The sequence below is a fragment of the Salmo salar genome, chromosome ssa17, assembly GCF_905237065.1.
Source record: "Salmo salar chromosome ssa17, Ssal_v3.1, whole genome shotgun sequence".
Lineage (NCBI taxonomy): Eukaryota > Metazoa > Chordata > Actinopteri > Salmoniformes > Salmonidae > Salmo > Salmo salar.
In genome coordinates this window covers 9,826,392-9,843,743 of record NC_059458.1, presented here as the reverse complement: position 1 = coordinate 9,843,743, position 17,352 = coordinate 9,826,392, and the positions used below count along the sequence as shown (strand labels likewise).

At 41.9% G+C, this 17,352-nt stretch overlaps 1 protein-coding gene across 1 annotated transcript in view; it reads left to right on the top strand.

Moving 5' to 3' along the window:
- The window catches only part of LOC106575089 (alpha-1,6-mannosylglycoprotein 6-beta-N-acetylglucosaminyltransferase A), a 141,286-nt gene that overhangs the window by 18,184 nt on the left and 105,750 nt on the right, over nt 1-17,352 (top strand). The window contains exon 2 of the mRNA XM_014151270.2: nt 7,558-8,032. Within this exon, the coding sequence (XP_014006745.1) occupies nt 7,792-8,032 (241 nt within the window). The 5' untranslated portion in view covers nt 7,558-7,791. The remainder of the gene's footprint in view (nt 1-7,557; nt 8,033-17,352) is intronic.

Sequence of the window (17,352 nt, the reverse complement as noted above, 5' to 3'; positions counted from 1 at the left end):
GGATTTTTCTTTATTTTTACTATTTTCTACATTGTAGAATAATGGTGAAGACATCACGACTATGAAATAAGACATGGTAGTAAACAAATCAAATTATATTTTATATTTGAGATTCTTCAAATAGCCACCCTTTGCCTTGATGACAGCTGCACACTCTTGGCATTCTCTCAACCACCTTCACCTGGAATGCTTTTCCAACAGTCTTGAAGGAGTTCCCACATATGCTGAGCACTTGTTGGCTGCTTTTCCACTTGTTGGCTGGTCCGACTCATACCAAACCAGCTCAATTTGGTCGGGGGGGATTGTGGAGGCCAGCTCTCTTTTTGATGGGAGGCATTATACCATTCCCCTTGTATGACTGGTAGAGAAGAGTCAGGTGTGTTTTTCTACTGATGCTGAAAGACAAATTCCAGATACAAATAGCTAGCTAAACAATGAACCATAATCCCAATCCATAGAGTATTAGCAATACAAATGTATTGTCATAGCTTGCTAAAGTTAACCAAATTAGGTTCAATGTTAGCTAGCTAACATTGGGCTATAACTAGCAAAACAAATGGCTTTCTGAGATATGAATACACAGATCATACACGTAATGCTAGCTAGCGAGCCAGCCACCAAATGTCAGCTAGCTTGCTAACAGCAAGCTTTAACTTGCAATTAAAACAACTTTCTGAAAGATATTTATTAGAAAGATATATTATCTGAAACAACTGTAGTTAGACTCTTACCCATATACATGGATGAACGCTTTAAGGCAGACTGCAACCCCTTTCATTAAATATGATGACCTGTGTCGTTTTGTTTGTACAGCTTGCTTGGCCTATTGTGTCAAGTCACTCTGGTTCACACTGACCGTGTGCAATGCCATACGAATAATCAGATCTTTCTCGCTCTCTGTCACGGATGCCATGGTTGCCCTTAGTTTGAAGATGTAATCCGGAGACAGGTGTTTTATACAACCGCCTTCTGTGTTCTCTTTTCGACTCCCTCTGCATTTGCAATCAAACGTCAGAATTGTATTAATCTCCTTATCATACTCAGCTTCTACCAGACATTCCACCGATTTCAATATTTAAGAACTTTATTTGTTTTTACAGATGGCAGACAAGTTTGTTGTTAAGGCAAATGAAAGCTCAAATGTTCGAGAAGGCATTTCTGCCAAAAAACACATTTTGATTAAAAAAAATACAAATAAATGTTAAAATGCCTCTCCTGTAAAGTCGTGACTTGCAACATAAACCTAGTTAGCTGAAACAAGTCACATATACTTAATTTGTCTTACCTTACTTCAAAGTAGCCTAGCCACAATCAGACCATATCTGTGCAAAAAAATGTTTATCAACTTTCTTTCATTGTCCAGTAGCCAAAGGCACAATCTTAGTCATATTAGCAACCCATGCTAGTTATTGCATATTAGATCTCCCCTCTTTCAACAATTCTAATGGATATTTTCATCTGTTACATGAAACCGTACAAATGTGAGCGGCGCCCTTTTGACAAGTGTTTTCTAATTGCATAATGGAATGAACATTCGCGCGTACCCTACTGCCCTGTGCACAGTGCTGCACTTCTGTGAAGAAATAATAGTTTATCAACATTTTAAGCTAAACTTTCTGATCTGTTGTATCACTCATTGCTTTTGAAGGTTTAAAAAATTAATACAATTATTTACCCTAGGCTTACTGGTTTTATGAATATGGATCTATCGTCCCACAACTTTCCCAGAGTCTGTTTGGAATAGGCTATTTCTTTCTCAACCATCTGACCAATAGAATAGGTAAACTTCTGCTATGTGGGATAGTAAATTGACATAGGATAGTGATTTTGCTTTGTTTGTCGCTCGTCTTGTTGGCTGAGGGAAAGTGCACATCACAATTGGGCAAGAAAGGACTGCACATCGTTGCATCCTCGACTTTTATGTTCTGTTAATATGAATTACCATAATCTAAATGTGATTTCTGTCATTCTGACCGCTGTGGGTGGATGCCCTAATCAGGTTACACACCTAATACATATGGGTCCGGTAAATGTCTCCAATGTCCAGTAAATTAAAATGCTGCCGGTCAAATGTCCGGTGCCACATTTTCCTAACAGAAACCCTGGCGCACAGGCGTGCGTTATATAGACTAAACACCTATCCTGTAAGGATATTTTAATGGTGGTTCCCAGGGCCTAAAATCTACCCACCATCTGCTAAATGCGGGTAGATTTTGGCATTGCTGGGTAAGAAGTCTATTTCACCAGCCACGTTGGTGGGTGCATTTCACTCCAATTTGTGAGTAGAAATAGTAAAGTATGATCATATTTATAGTCAAATAAATGCTACATTAGCTGTTTTCAAATGATTTGGTTCATAGCTGGTCAATTAATCGCTCAGTCAAAGAACTACAACTCCTATATAGCCTGTTCCACCTCACACTGCAACAATGGCTGTCTGGGGGCTGTGCGCATGTGAATAGCTGAGTGAAAGATTCATTTTTGGAAGCGCTGTGCACAGTCATAAAAATTGGTCTAATTTACTTGAAAGGAAAGTCTACTGAAGTGAGACTTTGTCCTTGTGTTTCTTGGCTATTTACATTGTTTATTCACATTAGAGGTCGACCGATTAATCGGAATGGCCGATTTTTTTTTAATTAGGGCCGATTTCAAGTTTTCTTAACAATCGGGAATCAGCATTTTTGGACGCCGATTTTTATTCATTTATATATATATATATATATTTTTTTTTTACCATTATTTAACTAGGCAATTCAGTTAAGAACACATTCTTAATTTCAATGACGGCCTAGGAACGGTGGGTTAACTGCCTTGTTCAGGGGCAGAACGACAGATTTTTACCTTGTCAACTCGGGGATTCGATCTTGCAACCTTCCGGTTACTAGTCCAACGCTCTAAACACCTGTTTTACATTGCACTCCACGAGGAGCCTGCGTGGCAGGCTGACTAACTGTTACGCGAGGGCAGCAAAAAACCAAGGTAAGATGCAAGCTAGCATTACACTTATCTTATAAAAAACAATCAATCTTAACATAATCACTAGTTAACTACACATGGTTGATGATATTACTAGTTTATCTAGCGTGTCCTGCGTTGCTTATAATCGATGCGGTGCCTGTTAATTTCTTATTGAATCGCAGCCTACTTCGCCAAACGGGTGATGATTTAACAAGCACATTCCGGAAAAAGCACTGTCGTTGCACCAATGTGTACCTAACCATAAACATCAATGCATTTCTTTAAAATCAATACACAAGTATATATTTTTAAACCTGCATATTTAGTTAATATTGCCTGCTAACATTAATTTCTTTTAACTAGGGAAATTGTGTCACTTCTCTTGCGTTCCGTGCAAGCAGTCAGGCTATATGCAGCTGTTTGGGCCGCCTGGCTCGTTGCGAACTGTGTGAAGACCATTTATTCCTAACAAAGACCATAATTAATTTGCCAGAATTGTACATAATTATGACATAACATTAAAGGTTGTACAATGTAACAACAATATTTAGACTTAGGGGTGCCACCCATTAGATAAAATACGGAATGTTTGGTTTTCGAAATGATAGTTTCCGGATTTGACCATATTAATGGCCTAAGGCTCGTATTTCTGTGTATTATTATGTTATAATTAAATCTATGATTTGATATTTGATAGAGCAGTCTGACTGAGCGGTGGTAGGCAGCAGCAGACTCGTAAGCATTCATTCAAACAGCACTTCCGTGCGTTTGCCGGCAGCTCTTCGCTGTGCTTCAAGCATTGAGCTGTTTATGACTTCAAGCCTGTCAACTCCCGAGATTAGGCTGGTGTAACCGATGTGAAATGGCTAGCTAGTTAGCGGGGTGCGCGCTAATAACGTTTCAATCGGTGACGTCACTCGCTCTGAGATCTTGAAGTAGTTGTTCCCCTTGCTCTGCAAGGGCCGCGGCTTTTGTGGAGCGATGGGCACCGATGCTTCGAGGGTGGCTGTTGTCGATGTGTTCCTGGTTCGAACCCAGGTAGGGGCGAGAACAAGGACAGAAGCTATACTGTTACACTGGCAATACTAAAGTGCCTATAAGAACATCCAATAGACAACGGTATATGAAATACAAATGTATAGAGAGAAATAGTCCAATAATAACTACAACCATAAACTTCTTACCTGGGAATATTGAAGACTCATGTTAAAAGGAACCACCAGCTTTCATATGTTGTCATGTTCTGAGCAAGGAACTTAAACATTAGGTTTTTTACATGGCACATATTGCACTTTTACTTTCTTCTCCAACACTTTGTTTTTGCATTATTTAAACCAAATTGAACATGTTTCATTATTTATTTGAGGCTAAATTGATTTTATTGATGTATTATATTAAGTTAAAATAAGTGTTCATTCAATTATTGTAGTAATTGTCATTATTACAAATAAATAAATAAAATCGGCCGATTAATCGGTAGCGGCTTTTCTGGCCCTCCAGTAATCGATATCGGCGTTGAAAAATCATAATCGGTCGACCTCTAATTCACATGCTAGGTTGTTTTTCTATGTTTGAGTTTCAACTGCTATGGAAAACAACGCTTCTACGAGTCAGACTCAATCTCACAGGCACAAACGTTGACTGGAGTCGCATTACCACGGTAAGGAAATAAAAGTGACAATGCTTGCTTATAAGACAAGCAAACTAGATGATCACATCGAATAAGCCTGAGTGGGTTTGCCTTCTTTCGAACTAAACAGAAATAGTATAGTTATAACTAAACACAGTTATACCATAGGTAGGCTACTTACTTACTATCCATAGTTACCAAGCCACTGTTGCCGATCAATGAACGACTTGAAGACATCTTGATGTGGTGTTGAATGTGAGCCATAACCTTCTCCGGAGAGTCAAAGGTGTAGTCTTTTCCATCATGACTGGGAATTGCAGCCAATACTTCCCACCTGGATGGTCCCTTAACAGTCGTTACTACAGAAAGGGTTCACCAAACTAATATTGGAAAATAAATATGATTTTACTGCAAAATGCACAAACTTTAATACTACTGGAGTGAATAAAAAGTGTTATGTTTGGGGCAAATCCAATACAACACATTACAGAGTACCACTCTTCATATTGTCATGCATAGTGGTGGCTGCATGACGTTATGGGTATGCTTGTAATCGTTAAGGACTGGGGAGTTTTTCAGGTTAAAAAAGAAACGGAATGGATCTAAGCACAGGCAAAATCCTAGAGGTAAAACCTGGTTCAGTCTGCTTTACACCAGACATTAATTCACCTTTCAGCAGGACAATAAACTAAAACACATGGCCAAATCTACTGGAGTTGCTTACCAAGAAGACAGTGAATGTTGCGGAGTTACAGTTTTGACTTAAATCTGCCTGGAAATGTATGGCTACTGTTGGCTACTACTTACCCCCCCGCAGAAAAAACTTAGCAGCCCCACCCCCAAACTACTTCCAGCTGCTATGACTTGGCCAAAGTCATTAATCATCAAATGAATTTGTAGCTACAAATTTCCTGACAGTAGATTTCCTGACAGTAGATTTCCTGACAGTAGATTTCCTGACAGTAGTTTTCCTGACAGTAGATTTCCTGACAGTAGATTTCCTGACAGTAGATTTCCTGACAGTAGTTTTCCTGACAGTAGATTTCCTGACAGTAGATTTCCTGACAGTAGTTTTTTAAAGGATCGGACCCTTTTTCTTTCAATTTTCACCTTTTTTGGATTGGCCTCGGTTTCCTCCTCGAAGCAAGTTCGGTTTACCATGGTAATGTATTATGTTAGCCCCCTGACCTTGGCCTAGCTGTGACTACAGTATGTCAGTGCTACCCCCACAATAATGACCAGCAAAATATACATATATACACACACATTTTTTTGTAATGCATAAACATTACCTTTTGAGCTAGTGTGGTGGGAAAAGAAACAATAGTCAGTGCATACTGCATAATGCCCTTCATATCCAATTACTAGCAACCTTGGTTTGAGGGTATGGTGTGTATCCCCTAGAAGTTTGTGCAGAAACCTGAGGAGCCTGACTGAACAGACTATGGATGTAACTAGCTTCCTTAGCTGGCCTGAGGAGGAGGAGGAGGAGGAGGAGGAGGAGGATGAAACAACACGTACATGTATCCCCACAGTGTGAAGGATACCTGTCTATGTCCTAAATTAAGCCCTATCCCATGTAGTGTACTACTTCTGACTAGCCCTCTGAATACATATGCTGCAATAGAGTGGAGCGATATGGACAAAAATCCATATCACGATCAATTGACTGAATTATCATGATAACGATAAGTTGAACGATAAATGTATAACATTAATGTGGATCAGTTACTTCTTTACATGACCCTTAAAAATGCTGCTACTACTTTGCATGTTGTAGCCATCAATTGTCCCATTATAAAGTACCCTTATTTTATTTCAAACTTTCCATTTCTCTAGTTTAGGCTTACTTATCATCGCTCTTTTCTCTCCCCTCCATTTCTCTCTTCCTCCACACATTGCTTTCACTAAGAGGCTTATGAAGGTTTTCTTATGGTTAGCGAGAGTTTTCGTGTACCTTACGAAATAGCCTCACCTTTTGGCTGAAGATGATGGGCAAGAAGGATTGCCATTTCACACGAGAGCGAAACATCCTGTTTTTTCTCCATCCTTGAGTGGGCAGGATACTGTTTTTTTCTAAACTGTATCACTGAAATATTTACAAGTCCAACTCCTCGTACCTCCACTAAAGTTGACTTGCGGTATGTTTTTGTGTCATGGAAAGGTTTTTTGGCCAGTAGTCCTAAGGGTAACCTGTTCACTCATTCAGTTTCTAGTCGCCAAGCTATCGGGATAATATTATTCTTGTGAAAATCATTACACAGTAGACCATACAGGTTTAAACATAGACAGAGACAACATAAAATACAATTTTGCTTTCTTTAGGATGTTTAACAGAAATTGAAGTAGGCTTAACTCTGAAGAGAGACTGGGTTGGGTTATATTTCCCTGTGGAGACAATGTGATTATTCACGATTTTCACTTCACGGTGACTGCATCTTTTTTTGCATGGGAATCTTCTTAGCAGCAGGGATTTGTCAGCTTTGATACATTTTGTTTGTCTCTCTCCGTATAGTTCTTGGCACATGTTTCAGGGCGCAGTTCTATCTCCTGCTGTTTAATCGAAACAAACTTGAATCAAAGTGGTCACATTATAGCAGGTTGTTTGTAACGCATTGCAGCAAGGACAGAAGGTTGTCTATAGTGTGTGTTTGTGCGGTGTGCACGTGGGTGTTTTGGGATGCAGATGGCAGAGACATAAGGGTTATCCATGAGTTCATCTGACTCTACGTAAGTAGAAAAAGGGCTTAGTTGCCAAAATCTCGGACTATCCCTTTAAAAGCTCATCTTGGCAAAGTGTGGCGCTGTGCTAAATGAATATAGGGGAAACACTGGTTGGCTATAGCTACAGTAGCTAACACCCGCCTTGGGAATGCCCATGTAAATACTCCTCCTTTTTCTTCTGGAACTGTGGTGTTTTCTGACTCTTGAGTGCCTCTAACAGCCTTATGTCTCCTCCTCTCTTACAGAATGCAGCTTGGCCCAGTCAACCCGGTGGGAGTGACTGATAAGGATGGGCCAAAGAAGTAGAGCCCACTGGTGAGGAGTGGTGGAGAGTCCAAACAGAACCATAGCGGCTAAACTACCCCGAGCTCCACCATGCCCCTCCTCCCCTCCTGAACTCTCCTCCCACTCAGTCCCTTCCAGTCCCTCACGCACAGACACAGTCACTCTTGCCAGTCGAGCTGCGGGCGGCGCTCGCCATGGCCTCGGCCTACCTGTGGAAGCTCTCGTCCCAGAAGCTGGGCTTCTTCCTGGTGAGCTTTGGATTCATCTGGGGCATGATGCTGCTCCACTTCACCATCCAGCAGCGGGCCACGCACGAGAGCAGCACCATGCTGCGACAGCAGATCCTGGAGCTCAGCAAGCGCTACATCAAGGCCCTGGCCGAGGAGAACCAGAGTGTCATGGACGGGCCCTACGTGGGAACCATGACGGCCTATGGTGAGTACCGAGCACTGCGCAAGTAGTGTTCTCCGTGCTTTTGAGCTCTCTTCAAAATAGAATGACTCCACTTTGCAAAGTGGTGGTTGTGAGAACTCTAAATTTGCTCAATGGTACACTGGGAATGTTCCATTCATTCACTTGGAATGTTTTATTGAATGGAATTCTGATTTGCCAGTTGTTGGTAGTGCTGCAATATTTGATCAACCTCAGTTAGAGAACACTGTTATTGAATAAGGACAGGCTGAATTGATTTACTATGTAGGCTAAGTAGAAGTTCCTTCAAAGTCAAAATAGCCAGCCCTATACATTCTCTGACATACAGATCATACAAAATGCATAATGTAGGCTACTTATAAGCGTTTATATTTTAATTGTATTGTGCTTGTAATGCAACCATAGACAACGGGGAAGACAAGAAAGAGGAAAAGAGAATGTACATTTTGTCTACAGCAGGGTGCTGCCTCATTGGATGGAGGAAAGTAAAGTATTAGGGGGCTAGCCAGCCAGTAACTTGACTTGCGCAAACAGAGGTCAGCGTTACGCTGATGCAGCTGCTTTCCGTCATAACCTATTAACGCCTCGCGAACAGCCGTCAATAAGTTATTCATGCCGTTAATAGACCCATTTGGGTCAATGAGAGGCTTCATTAGAAACATGAGATTGGAATTGATTACGCTGAATACATTCTAATGGACGGCGAAAACAAGAAGATGACCAGGCAACCAACCAACCGTCACTGGTCCTGGAAAGTAGCTCTCTGAAAAGGCCATGCCTAATATGATTTGTCTTAAAACGCTCTTAGCCTGTAAAATTGAATTTATCTGAGTTTGTTAGGCGGGAGGCTTCCCGCCTATCTCAGAAACACCGAGTAGGCCTATCAACCTCAGTTCTTCTGCCACAGTCTGCTAATCGCCAGACCTCAAGAGTACTGACTGGCGAACACGGAGCATTTAGCTGCTCTTGTTCCCCATAGGGTCTATGTTAAAACATTGATGCAGAGTGTTGAAGCATCTGCCTTGGTAAAACCCTTGGTCGTACAGATCCGGGACGCGTCCCAAATGGCATCCTATTCCCTATTTACTATGGGCCCTGTCAAAAGTAGTGCACTAAATTAAGAATAGGATGCCATTTGTGATGCAACCGAGAAGTCTGTTGTTCTAGCAGCCTAGTGCTCCGACCCGTTTTAAATGACCTGGAGGAGGGTGTTGAAAGAAATCCTAAGCTTTATCCCAGACCTGTATAATGATATCAGCTCAATGTAATAGGCTAATTGCTTAATCATGTCATTAATTATCTCCAGAAAAGCATGAAATGAGTTGTTGCTGCAAACACTATTATTCGGGAGGCAACGAGACAAAAGATCTGTGATATGGTCTCATCAGAACAGATTCATAATATTCTGTCAATTGCCTGAACTTTAATTTAAAATGAATAAACTTTATTAATGCATCAAGTGGAGTAAATGTTTATATGATGTAATAATGTCAGTATATAACATATATTTTTTAATCCAGCTGTATTGAACCGAAACATTACATTGGACAATGCAGTCTTTCCCTAGTTTGATTTTCCAGGCAGGCGCAAAAGTTCCCATAGTAACATCGACGCCCCCTGGCATCGAAAATGGAAATGGAAAGCAGTAGAAGCCAAACCCTTTTTTGGTAACACAGCTAGCCGTTGAAACCCGTGCCAGATATGCATTGGTAGGGAAAACACTAATATTGAGTCAGAAGATGTTGTTGGGGCATTGTGTCCTGTCTTGACCTAGGTCTAAAGAACCAGTCTGGAACCAGTTTATAATGGACTGGATGGAACCAGTTTCCATGTTTTTGTTTTCTCTCATTTGAACATGTCTCAATCTTAATGTACTTCTTGAGACTGGAACACTGTTTACTCTCTGCCATAGAAATATAATGATATGGTCTAGGAAGCCTTTTTTTAATGCTTTTGATTAAATAAAAGTAGTAAGGGAAAAAATTGCCTCATGCTGCAGTATTTGTACTCCCTCTGCAGATCTAGGATTCATCTCGATATGACATTAATGCATTTAAGGGGAATTATGACTTCCTCTCTGCTCTCAGTAAATTACCCATAAAATCTGAGTGCACATTAATTAAATATTGTATCAAGACTGAATCGGTCTGGTGGTTTATGTGGTGCATTGAACATTGTTTATTATTTTGAGTAGATGGGAATTTGGACTGAAGAGAGAGAAGCACTGAACTAAACAATTCCAGCCAACCTGTTTCCACGCTTTCCTTTTGTGAGAAGAGGTTATGAAGTTTATAAATATCTGGATTGACGAAAACCCATCTTTCATAAAGCATGTTGATGAGTAAGTTAAGAAATTAAGAATTTAAAGGAGCTTATTTTATAGGAATAGGTTATGCCTTTCATTAAATAGCAGAAAACTAATTATTTTGTCGATGTTCATACCGGTTATAGACTATGGCGTTACTGCCACTGTGTTGAAGCAATTAGACGCAGTTTATCATAGAAAACTACACTTTATTACAGGCGATAGGTTCAGTACACATCACTGTATTCTGTATCAGAAAGTACAGTAGGCTGGTCCTCTTTGAAGTCTCGTAGATCGATGGATTTTACTCGTTTTGTTTGTAAAGCCCTCCTGCATAAACTTCCACCATACCTTACTTCATTGTAAGTTACCCGGTCTCAGGGATGGCTAACTCTAGAGTTCCCTTCCATCTCCACTGAGTTAGGTCAATCTGCTTTAACTTTTTTTGCACCTTACTTGTGGAATGATCTCCAAGGCTCTCTAAAATTGGATGAATTGGTGCCTCTTGGGCAATTGAAAAGGCTGATTGAAGACCTTTTTACTGAAGAATGTTTTTTTTTTTCAATGATTATGTTTTGCTTTTTGTGTAAATCGATGTGTATACAGGGCTTATCTGTATGATCTCAGCATGACTTCCTGTTAAAATAAAGGTTCAATAAATAAGAGAGTGCGAGAGACGCCTTCTGTAACAGACTGGAATGAAGGTCGAATTATGAGGAAGCTGCACTAACTGCATAACTGAACGTAGCTTTGGGACACAACATCCGGAGTGTCTGTATTGGTTGGACTCCCTGAGTTGTGCATCGAGCTGGTGGGTGGCCACGAAAAATAACAATAAAAAAAAAGAGAATTCACCTTTATTTAACCAGGTAGGCCAGTTGAGAACAAGTTCTCATTTACAACTGCGACCTGGCCAAGATAAAGCAAAGCAGTGCAACAACAACACAGAGTTACACATAAACAAACGTACAGTCAATAACACAGTAGAAAAATCTATCTACAGTGTGTGCAAATGTAGGGAGGTAAGGCAATAAATAGGCCATGGAGTCTAAATAATTACAATTTAGCATTAACACTGGAGTAATAGATGTACAGATGATGATGTGCAAGTAGAGATACTGGGGTGCAAAAGAGCAAGAGGGTAAGTAATAATATGGGGATGAGGCAGTTGGGTGTGCTATTTACAGATGGGCTGTGTACAGGTACACAGCTGCTTTGACAGCTGATGCTTAAAGTTAGTGAGGGATATATAAGGCTTCAGTGATTTTTGCAGTTCGTTCCAGTCATTGGCAGCAGAGAACTGGAAGGAAAGGCGGCCAAAGGAAGCGTTGGCTTTGTGGATGACCAGTGAGATATACCTGCTGGAGCGTGTGCTACGGGTGGGTGTTGCTATGGTGACCAGTGAGCTGAGATAAGACGGGGCTTTACCTAGCAAGGACTTATAGATGACCTGGAGTAGAGGTCGACCGATTAATCGGAATGGCCGATTAATTAGGGCCGATTTCACGTTTTCATAACAATCGGAAATCAGTATTTTTGGACGCTGATTTGGCCGATTGAATTATTTAATTTTTTTTATGTATTATTATTATTTTTAGACCTTTTATTTAACTAGGCAAGTCAGTTAAGAACACATTCTTATTTTCAAGGACGGCCTAGGAACGGTGGGTTAACTGCCTTGTTCAGGGGCAGAACGACAGATTTTTACCTTGTCAGCTCAGGGATTCAATCTTGCAACTTTACGGTTAACTAGTCCAACGCTCTAACCACCTGCTTTACATTGCACTCCACGAGGTTACGCGAATGCAGTAAGAAGCCAAGGTAAGTTGCTAGCTAGCATTAAACTTATCTTATAAAAAACAATCAATCAATCATAATCACTAGTTAACTACACATGGTTGATGATATTACTAGTTTATCTAGCCTGTCCTGCGTTGCATATAAATCGCTTAGGTACACGTTGCTCCAACCATAAACATCAATGCCTTTCTTAAAATCAATACACAAGTATATATTTTTAAACCTGCATATTTAGTTAATATCACCTGCTAACATGAATTTCTTTTAACTAGGGAAAATGTGTCACTTCTCTTGCAACAGAGTCAGGGTATATGCAGCAGTTTGGGCCACCTGACTCGTTGCGAACTGTGAAGACTATTTCTTCCTAACAAAGACAGCCGACTTCGCCAAACGGGATGATTTAACAAAAGCGCATTTGCGAATAAAGCACAATTGTTGCACGACTGTACCTAACCATAAACATCAATGCCTTTCTTAAAATCAATACACAGAAGTATATATTTTTAAACCTGCATATTTAGCTAAAAGAAATCCAGGTTAGCAGGCAATATTAACCAGGTGAAATTGTGTCATTTTGCGTTCATTGCACGCAGTCAGGGTATATGCAACAGTTTGGGCCGCCTGGCTCGTTGCGAACTAATTTGCCAGAATTTTACGTAATTATGACATAACACTGAAGGTTGTGCAATGTAACAGGAATAACGTTTTGTTTTCGAGATGATAGTTTCCGGATTCGACCATATTAATGACCAAAGGCTCGTGTTTCTGTGTGTTATTATGTTATAATTAAGTCTATGATTTGATAGAGCAGTCTGACTGAGCGATGGTAGGCACCAGCAGGCTCGTAAGCATTCATTCAAAATAGCACTTTCGTGCATTTTGCCAGAAGCCCTTCGCAATGCATTGCGCTGTTTATGACTTCAAGCCTGTCAACTCCCAAGATTAGGCTGGTGTAACCGATATGAAATGGCTAGCTAGTTGGCCGGGTGCGCGCTAATAGCGTTTCAAACGTCACTCGCTCTGAGACTTGGAGTAGTTTTTTCCCTTCCTCTACATGGGTAACGCTGCTTCGAGGGTGGCTGTTGTCGATGTGTTCCTGGTTCGAGCCCAGGTAGGAGCGAGGAGAGGGACGGAAGCTATATTACTACACTGGCAATACTAAAGTGCCTATAAGAATATCCAATAGTCAAAGGTATATGAAATACAAATCGTATAGAGAGATATAGTCCTATAATAACTACAACCTAAAACATCTTACCTGGGAATATTGAAGACTCATGTTAAAAGGAACCACCAGCTTTCATATGTTCTGAGCAAGGAACTTAAACGTTAGCTTTTTTACATGGCACATATTGCACTTTTACTTTCTTCTCCAACACTTTGTTTTTGCATTATTTAAACCAAATTGAACATGTTTCATTATTTATTTGAGGCTAAATTGATTTGATTGATGTATTATATTAAGTTAAAATAAGTGTTCATTCAGTATTGTTGTAATTGTCATTATTACAAATAAATAAAGAAAATGTTTAAAAAATCGTCTGATTAATCGGTATTGGCTTTTTTTTTGGCCCTCCAATAATCGGCATCGGCGTTGAAAAATCATAATCGGTCGACCTCTAACTTGGAGCCAGTGGGTTTGGCGAGGGCCAGCCAACGAGAGCATACAGGTACCAGTGGTGGATACTATATGGGGCTTTGGTGACAAAACAGATGGGACTGTGATAGACTACATCCAATTTGCTAAGTAGAGTGTTGGAGGCTATTTTGTAAATGACATCGCCGAAGTCAAGAATCGGTAGGATAGTCAGTTTTACGAGGGTATGTTTGGCAGCATGAGTAAAGGAGGCTTTGTTCAGAAATAGGAAGCGGATTCTAGATTTTATTTTGGATTGGAGATGCTTTATATGAGTCTGGAAGGAGAGTTTACAGTTTAACCAGACACCTAGGTATTTGTGGTTGTCCACATATTCTAAGTCAGAACCGTCCAGAGTAGTGATGCTAGTCGGACGGGAGTGTGCGGGCAGCGATTGGTTGAAGAGCATGCACTTAGTTTTACTAGAGTTTAAAAGCAGTTGGATGCCACGGAAGGAGTGTTGTATGGCGTTGAAGCTCTTTTGGAGGTTAGTTAACACAGTGTCCAAAGAAGGGACAGATGTATACAGAATGGTGTTGTCTGCGTAGCGGTGGATCAGAGAATCACCAGCAGCAAGAGTGACATCATTGATGTATACAGAGAAAAGAGTCGGCCCGAGAATTGAACCCTGGCTTCAGCCCAAAAAACATATTTATAATCTCTAGGAACTCTATTTACCAGACATAAAGTGTATGGAAAGTAGAGTTCCTCGAGATTATAAAAGCATTACGTCACATCATGTGGTTACTTGGCAATGGTAATATAGTATATGTAAGGTCACTATAATTAGAACATGCATGCATTTCTTCCATCTGTCGTCAGCTCAGATCAGTGTTGTGGGATTTGTGCATGTGGACTGTGATGTGATACTGTGTATATCACTAGGCCAAGAGTGAGCACACAGCTGCATAGAAATATGGATTATTCTCCCCATCTGTCAGTTCGACTCTAAGCAAATGAAAATCTCTGTGGATTTGTCCATCACATATCAGAAAATGATGGGAAAGTAATTTTAGTGCATTGTCTCCAATATAATGTATTTTCTTTGGAAGCATTGCTTTCATTTGAGTCTGTAATATGCTGTACACTATGTTTAAAACTCTCATGTTGATTTTATGGAGCTCCCATGTATGAATTTTGAGTAGTTACATTTCCCAAGCCCCATCTCTGTTTACCAAAAAAAGTGACAGGGTCAGGCTGTTGAAATGACAGATTGTGTCTTTCATTTTTTTCCAGTTGATGTTGACCTACTTTGTTAACTGAACCAAGTTTATTAAACATCTGGACTGGTTCCCATTTTACAACCATGCAAATGAGTCTGAATTTGAATTCTATTTATTAACTTATAATGGTTCTCTTAGTTTGCTTGGTCTGCTGTTGTCTGTTTTGTCTACTCACTCAGTATGTTTAGGCTGCAATTATTGAAGCAGGGAACTACGCTTTGCTCCCTCCCTATGGGTGCCTCTGTGTAGAATGAATGTTTCAGGCTTTCGCATGCATATTTCAAATCTCATGTTTCATTTTGAAACGTTTTGCTTAGGGAATGAAGACTGAGTTGGGGACTATAAAACAGTAATATCACAACCTAACATCAATTCAGTTTTGTAACAGTAGCTTCAATAAAGGTGGGGGTTTAGAAAATGATCTGAACCAAAGAACTTGGATAAGTAACTAATGTATCACCCATACTACCACCACTGTCTTTAAATCAACATATCTATGTAATAGTAGTATTTTTACCACAGTTTGGCCAAAAACCCACTTCTGATTGTTCTGATGCTGTGAATTGTACTTCGCTTTTCAGACAGTAAGTTTATCTATCGCATGGATTTAGCCCACCTATGTTTTCACACCTATTACACTACTTTGCCACTTAAATGCAGGCTGTCCACACTGTCCACACTTAAACTGGCTTAATTAATTACAATGTTCCGTGCCTGTTGGAAAGACAGAATATTTCATTTGTTAACACAAACCTCATTGTGCTTTGGGCACTCATTGCAAACATGCAGAGGAATGTTTATTGGCTGTGATCTGTAAAACATGAATTAGCTTCACACAGAGATCAGCCATGTGGGGAGATGGCCTACTCTACCTTGTCCAGGTTGGGGAGAGATGGATGGAGTGTGTTTGGTGTTTGGACCGGGGGCAGTGTGTTTGGTGTTTGGACCGGGGGCAGTGTGTTTGGACCGGGGGCACTGTGTTTGGACCGGGGACAGTGTGTTTGGACTGGGGACAGTGTGTTTGGTGTTTGGACCGGGGGCAGTGTGTTTGGTGTTTGGACCGGGGGCAGTGTGTTTGGACCGGGGACAGTGTGTTTGGACCGGGGACAGTGTGTTTGGACTGGGGGCAGTGTGTTTGGTGTTTGGACCGGGGGCAGTGTGTTTGGTGTTTGGACCGGGGGCACTGTGTTTGGACTGGGGGCAGTGTGTTTGGACCGGGGGTAGTGTGTTTGGACCGGGGGCAGTGTGTTTGGACCGGGGGCAGTGTGTTTGGTGTTTGGACCTGGGGCAGTGGGTTTGGTGTTTGGACCGGGGGCAGTGTGTTTGGACCGGGGGCAGTGTGTTTGGACCTGGGGCAGTGTGTTTGGACCGGGGCGGGGGCAGTGTGTTTGGTGTTTGGACCTGGGGCAGTGGGTTTGGTGTTTGGACCTGGGGCAGTGGGTTTGGTGTTTGGACCTGGGGCAGTTGGTTTGGTGTTTGGACCGGGGACAGTGGGTTTGGTGTTTGGACCGGGGAGAGTGGGTTTGGTGTTTGGACCGGGGTCAGTGGGTTTGGTGTTTGGACCTGGGGCAGTGTGTTTGGACCTGGGGCAGTGTATTTGGTGTTTGGACCTGGGGCAGTGTGTTTGGTGTTTGGACCGGGGACAGTGGGTTTGGTGTTTGGACCGGGGGCAGTGGGTTTGGTGTTTGGACCGGGGGCAGTGGGTTTGGTGTTTGGACCGGGGTCAGTGTGTTTGGACCGGGGGCAGTGTGTTTGGACCGGGGGCAGTGTGTTTGGTGTTTGGACCTGGGGCAGTGGGTTTGGTGTTTGGACCGGGGGCAGTGTGTTTGGACCGGGGGCACTGTGTTTGGACCGGGGCCAGTGTGTTTGGACCGGGGCGGGGGCAGTGTGTTTGGTGTTTGGACCTGGGGCAGTGGGTTTGGTGTTTGGACCTGGGGCAGTGGGTTTGGTGTTTGGACCTGGGGCAGTTGGTTTGGTGTTTGGACCGGGGACAGTGGGTTTGGTGTTTGGACCGGGGAGAGTGGGTTTGGTGTTTGGACCGGGGTCAGTGGGTTTGGTGTTTGGACCTGGGGCAGTGTGTTTGGACCTGGGGCAGTGTATTTGGTGTTTGGACCTGGGGCAGTGTGTTTGGTGTTTGGACCGGGGACAGTGGGTTTGGTGTTTGGACCGGGGGCAGTGGGTTTGGTGTTTGGACCGGGGGCAGTGGGTTTGGTGTTTGGACCGGGGGCAGTGGGTTTGGTGTTTGGACCGGGGCAGTGGGTTTGGTGTTTGGACCGGGGGCAGTGGGTTTGGTGTTTGGACCGGGGGCAGTGGGTTTGGTGTTTGGACCTGGGGCAGTGTGTTTGGACCTGGGGCAGTG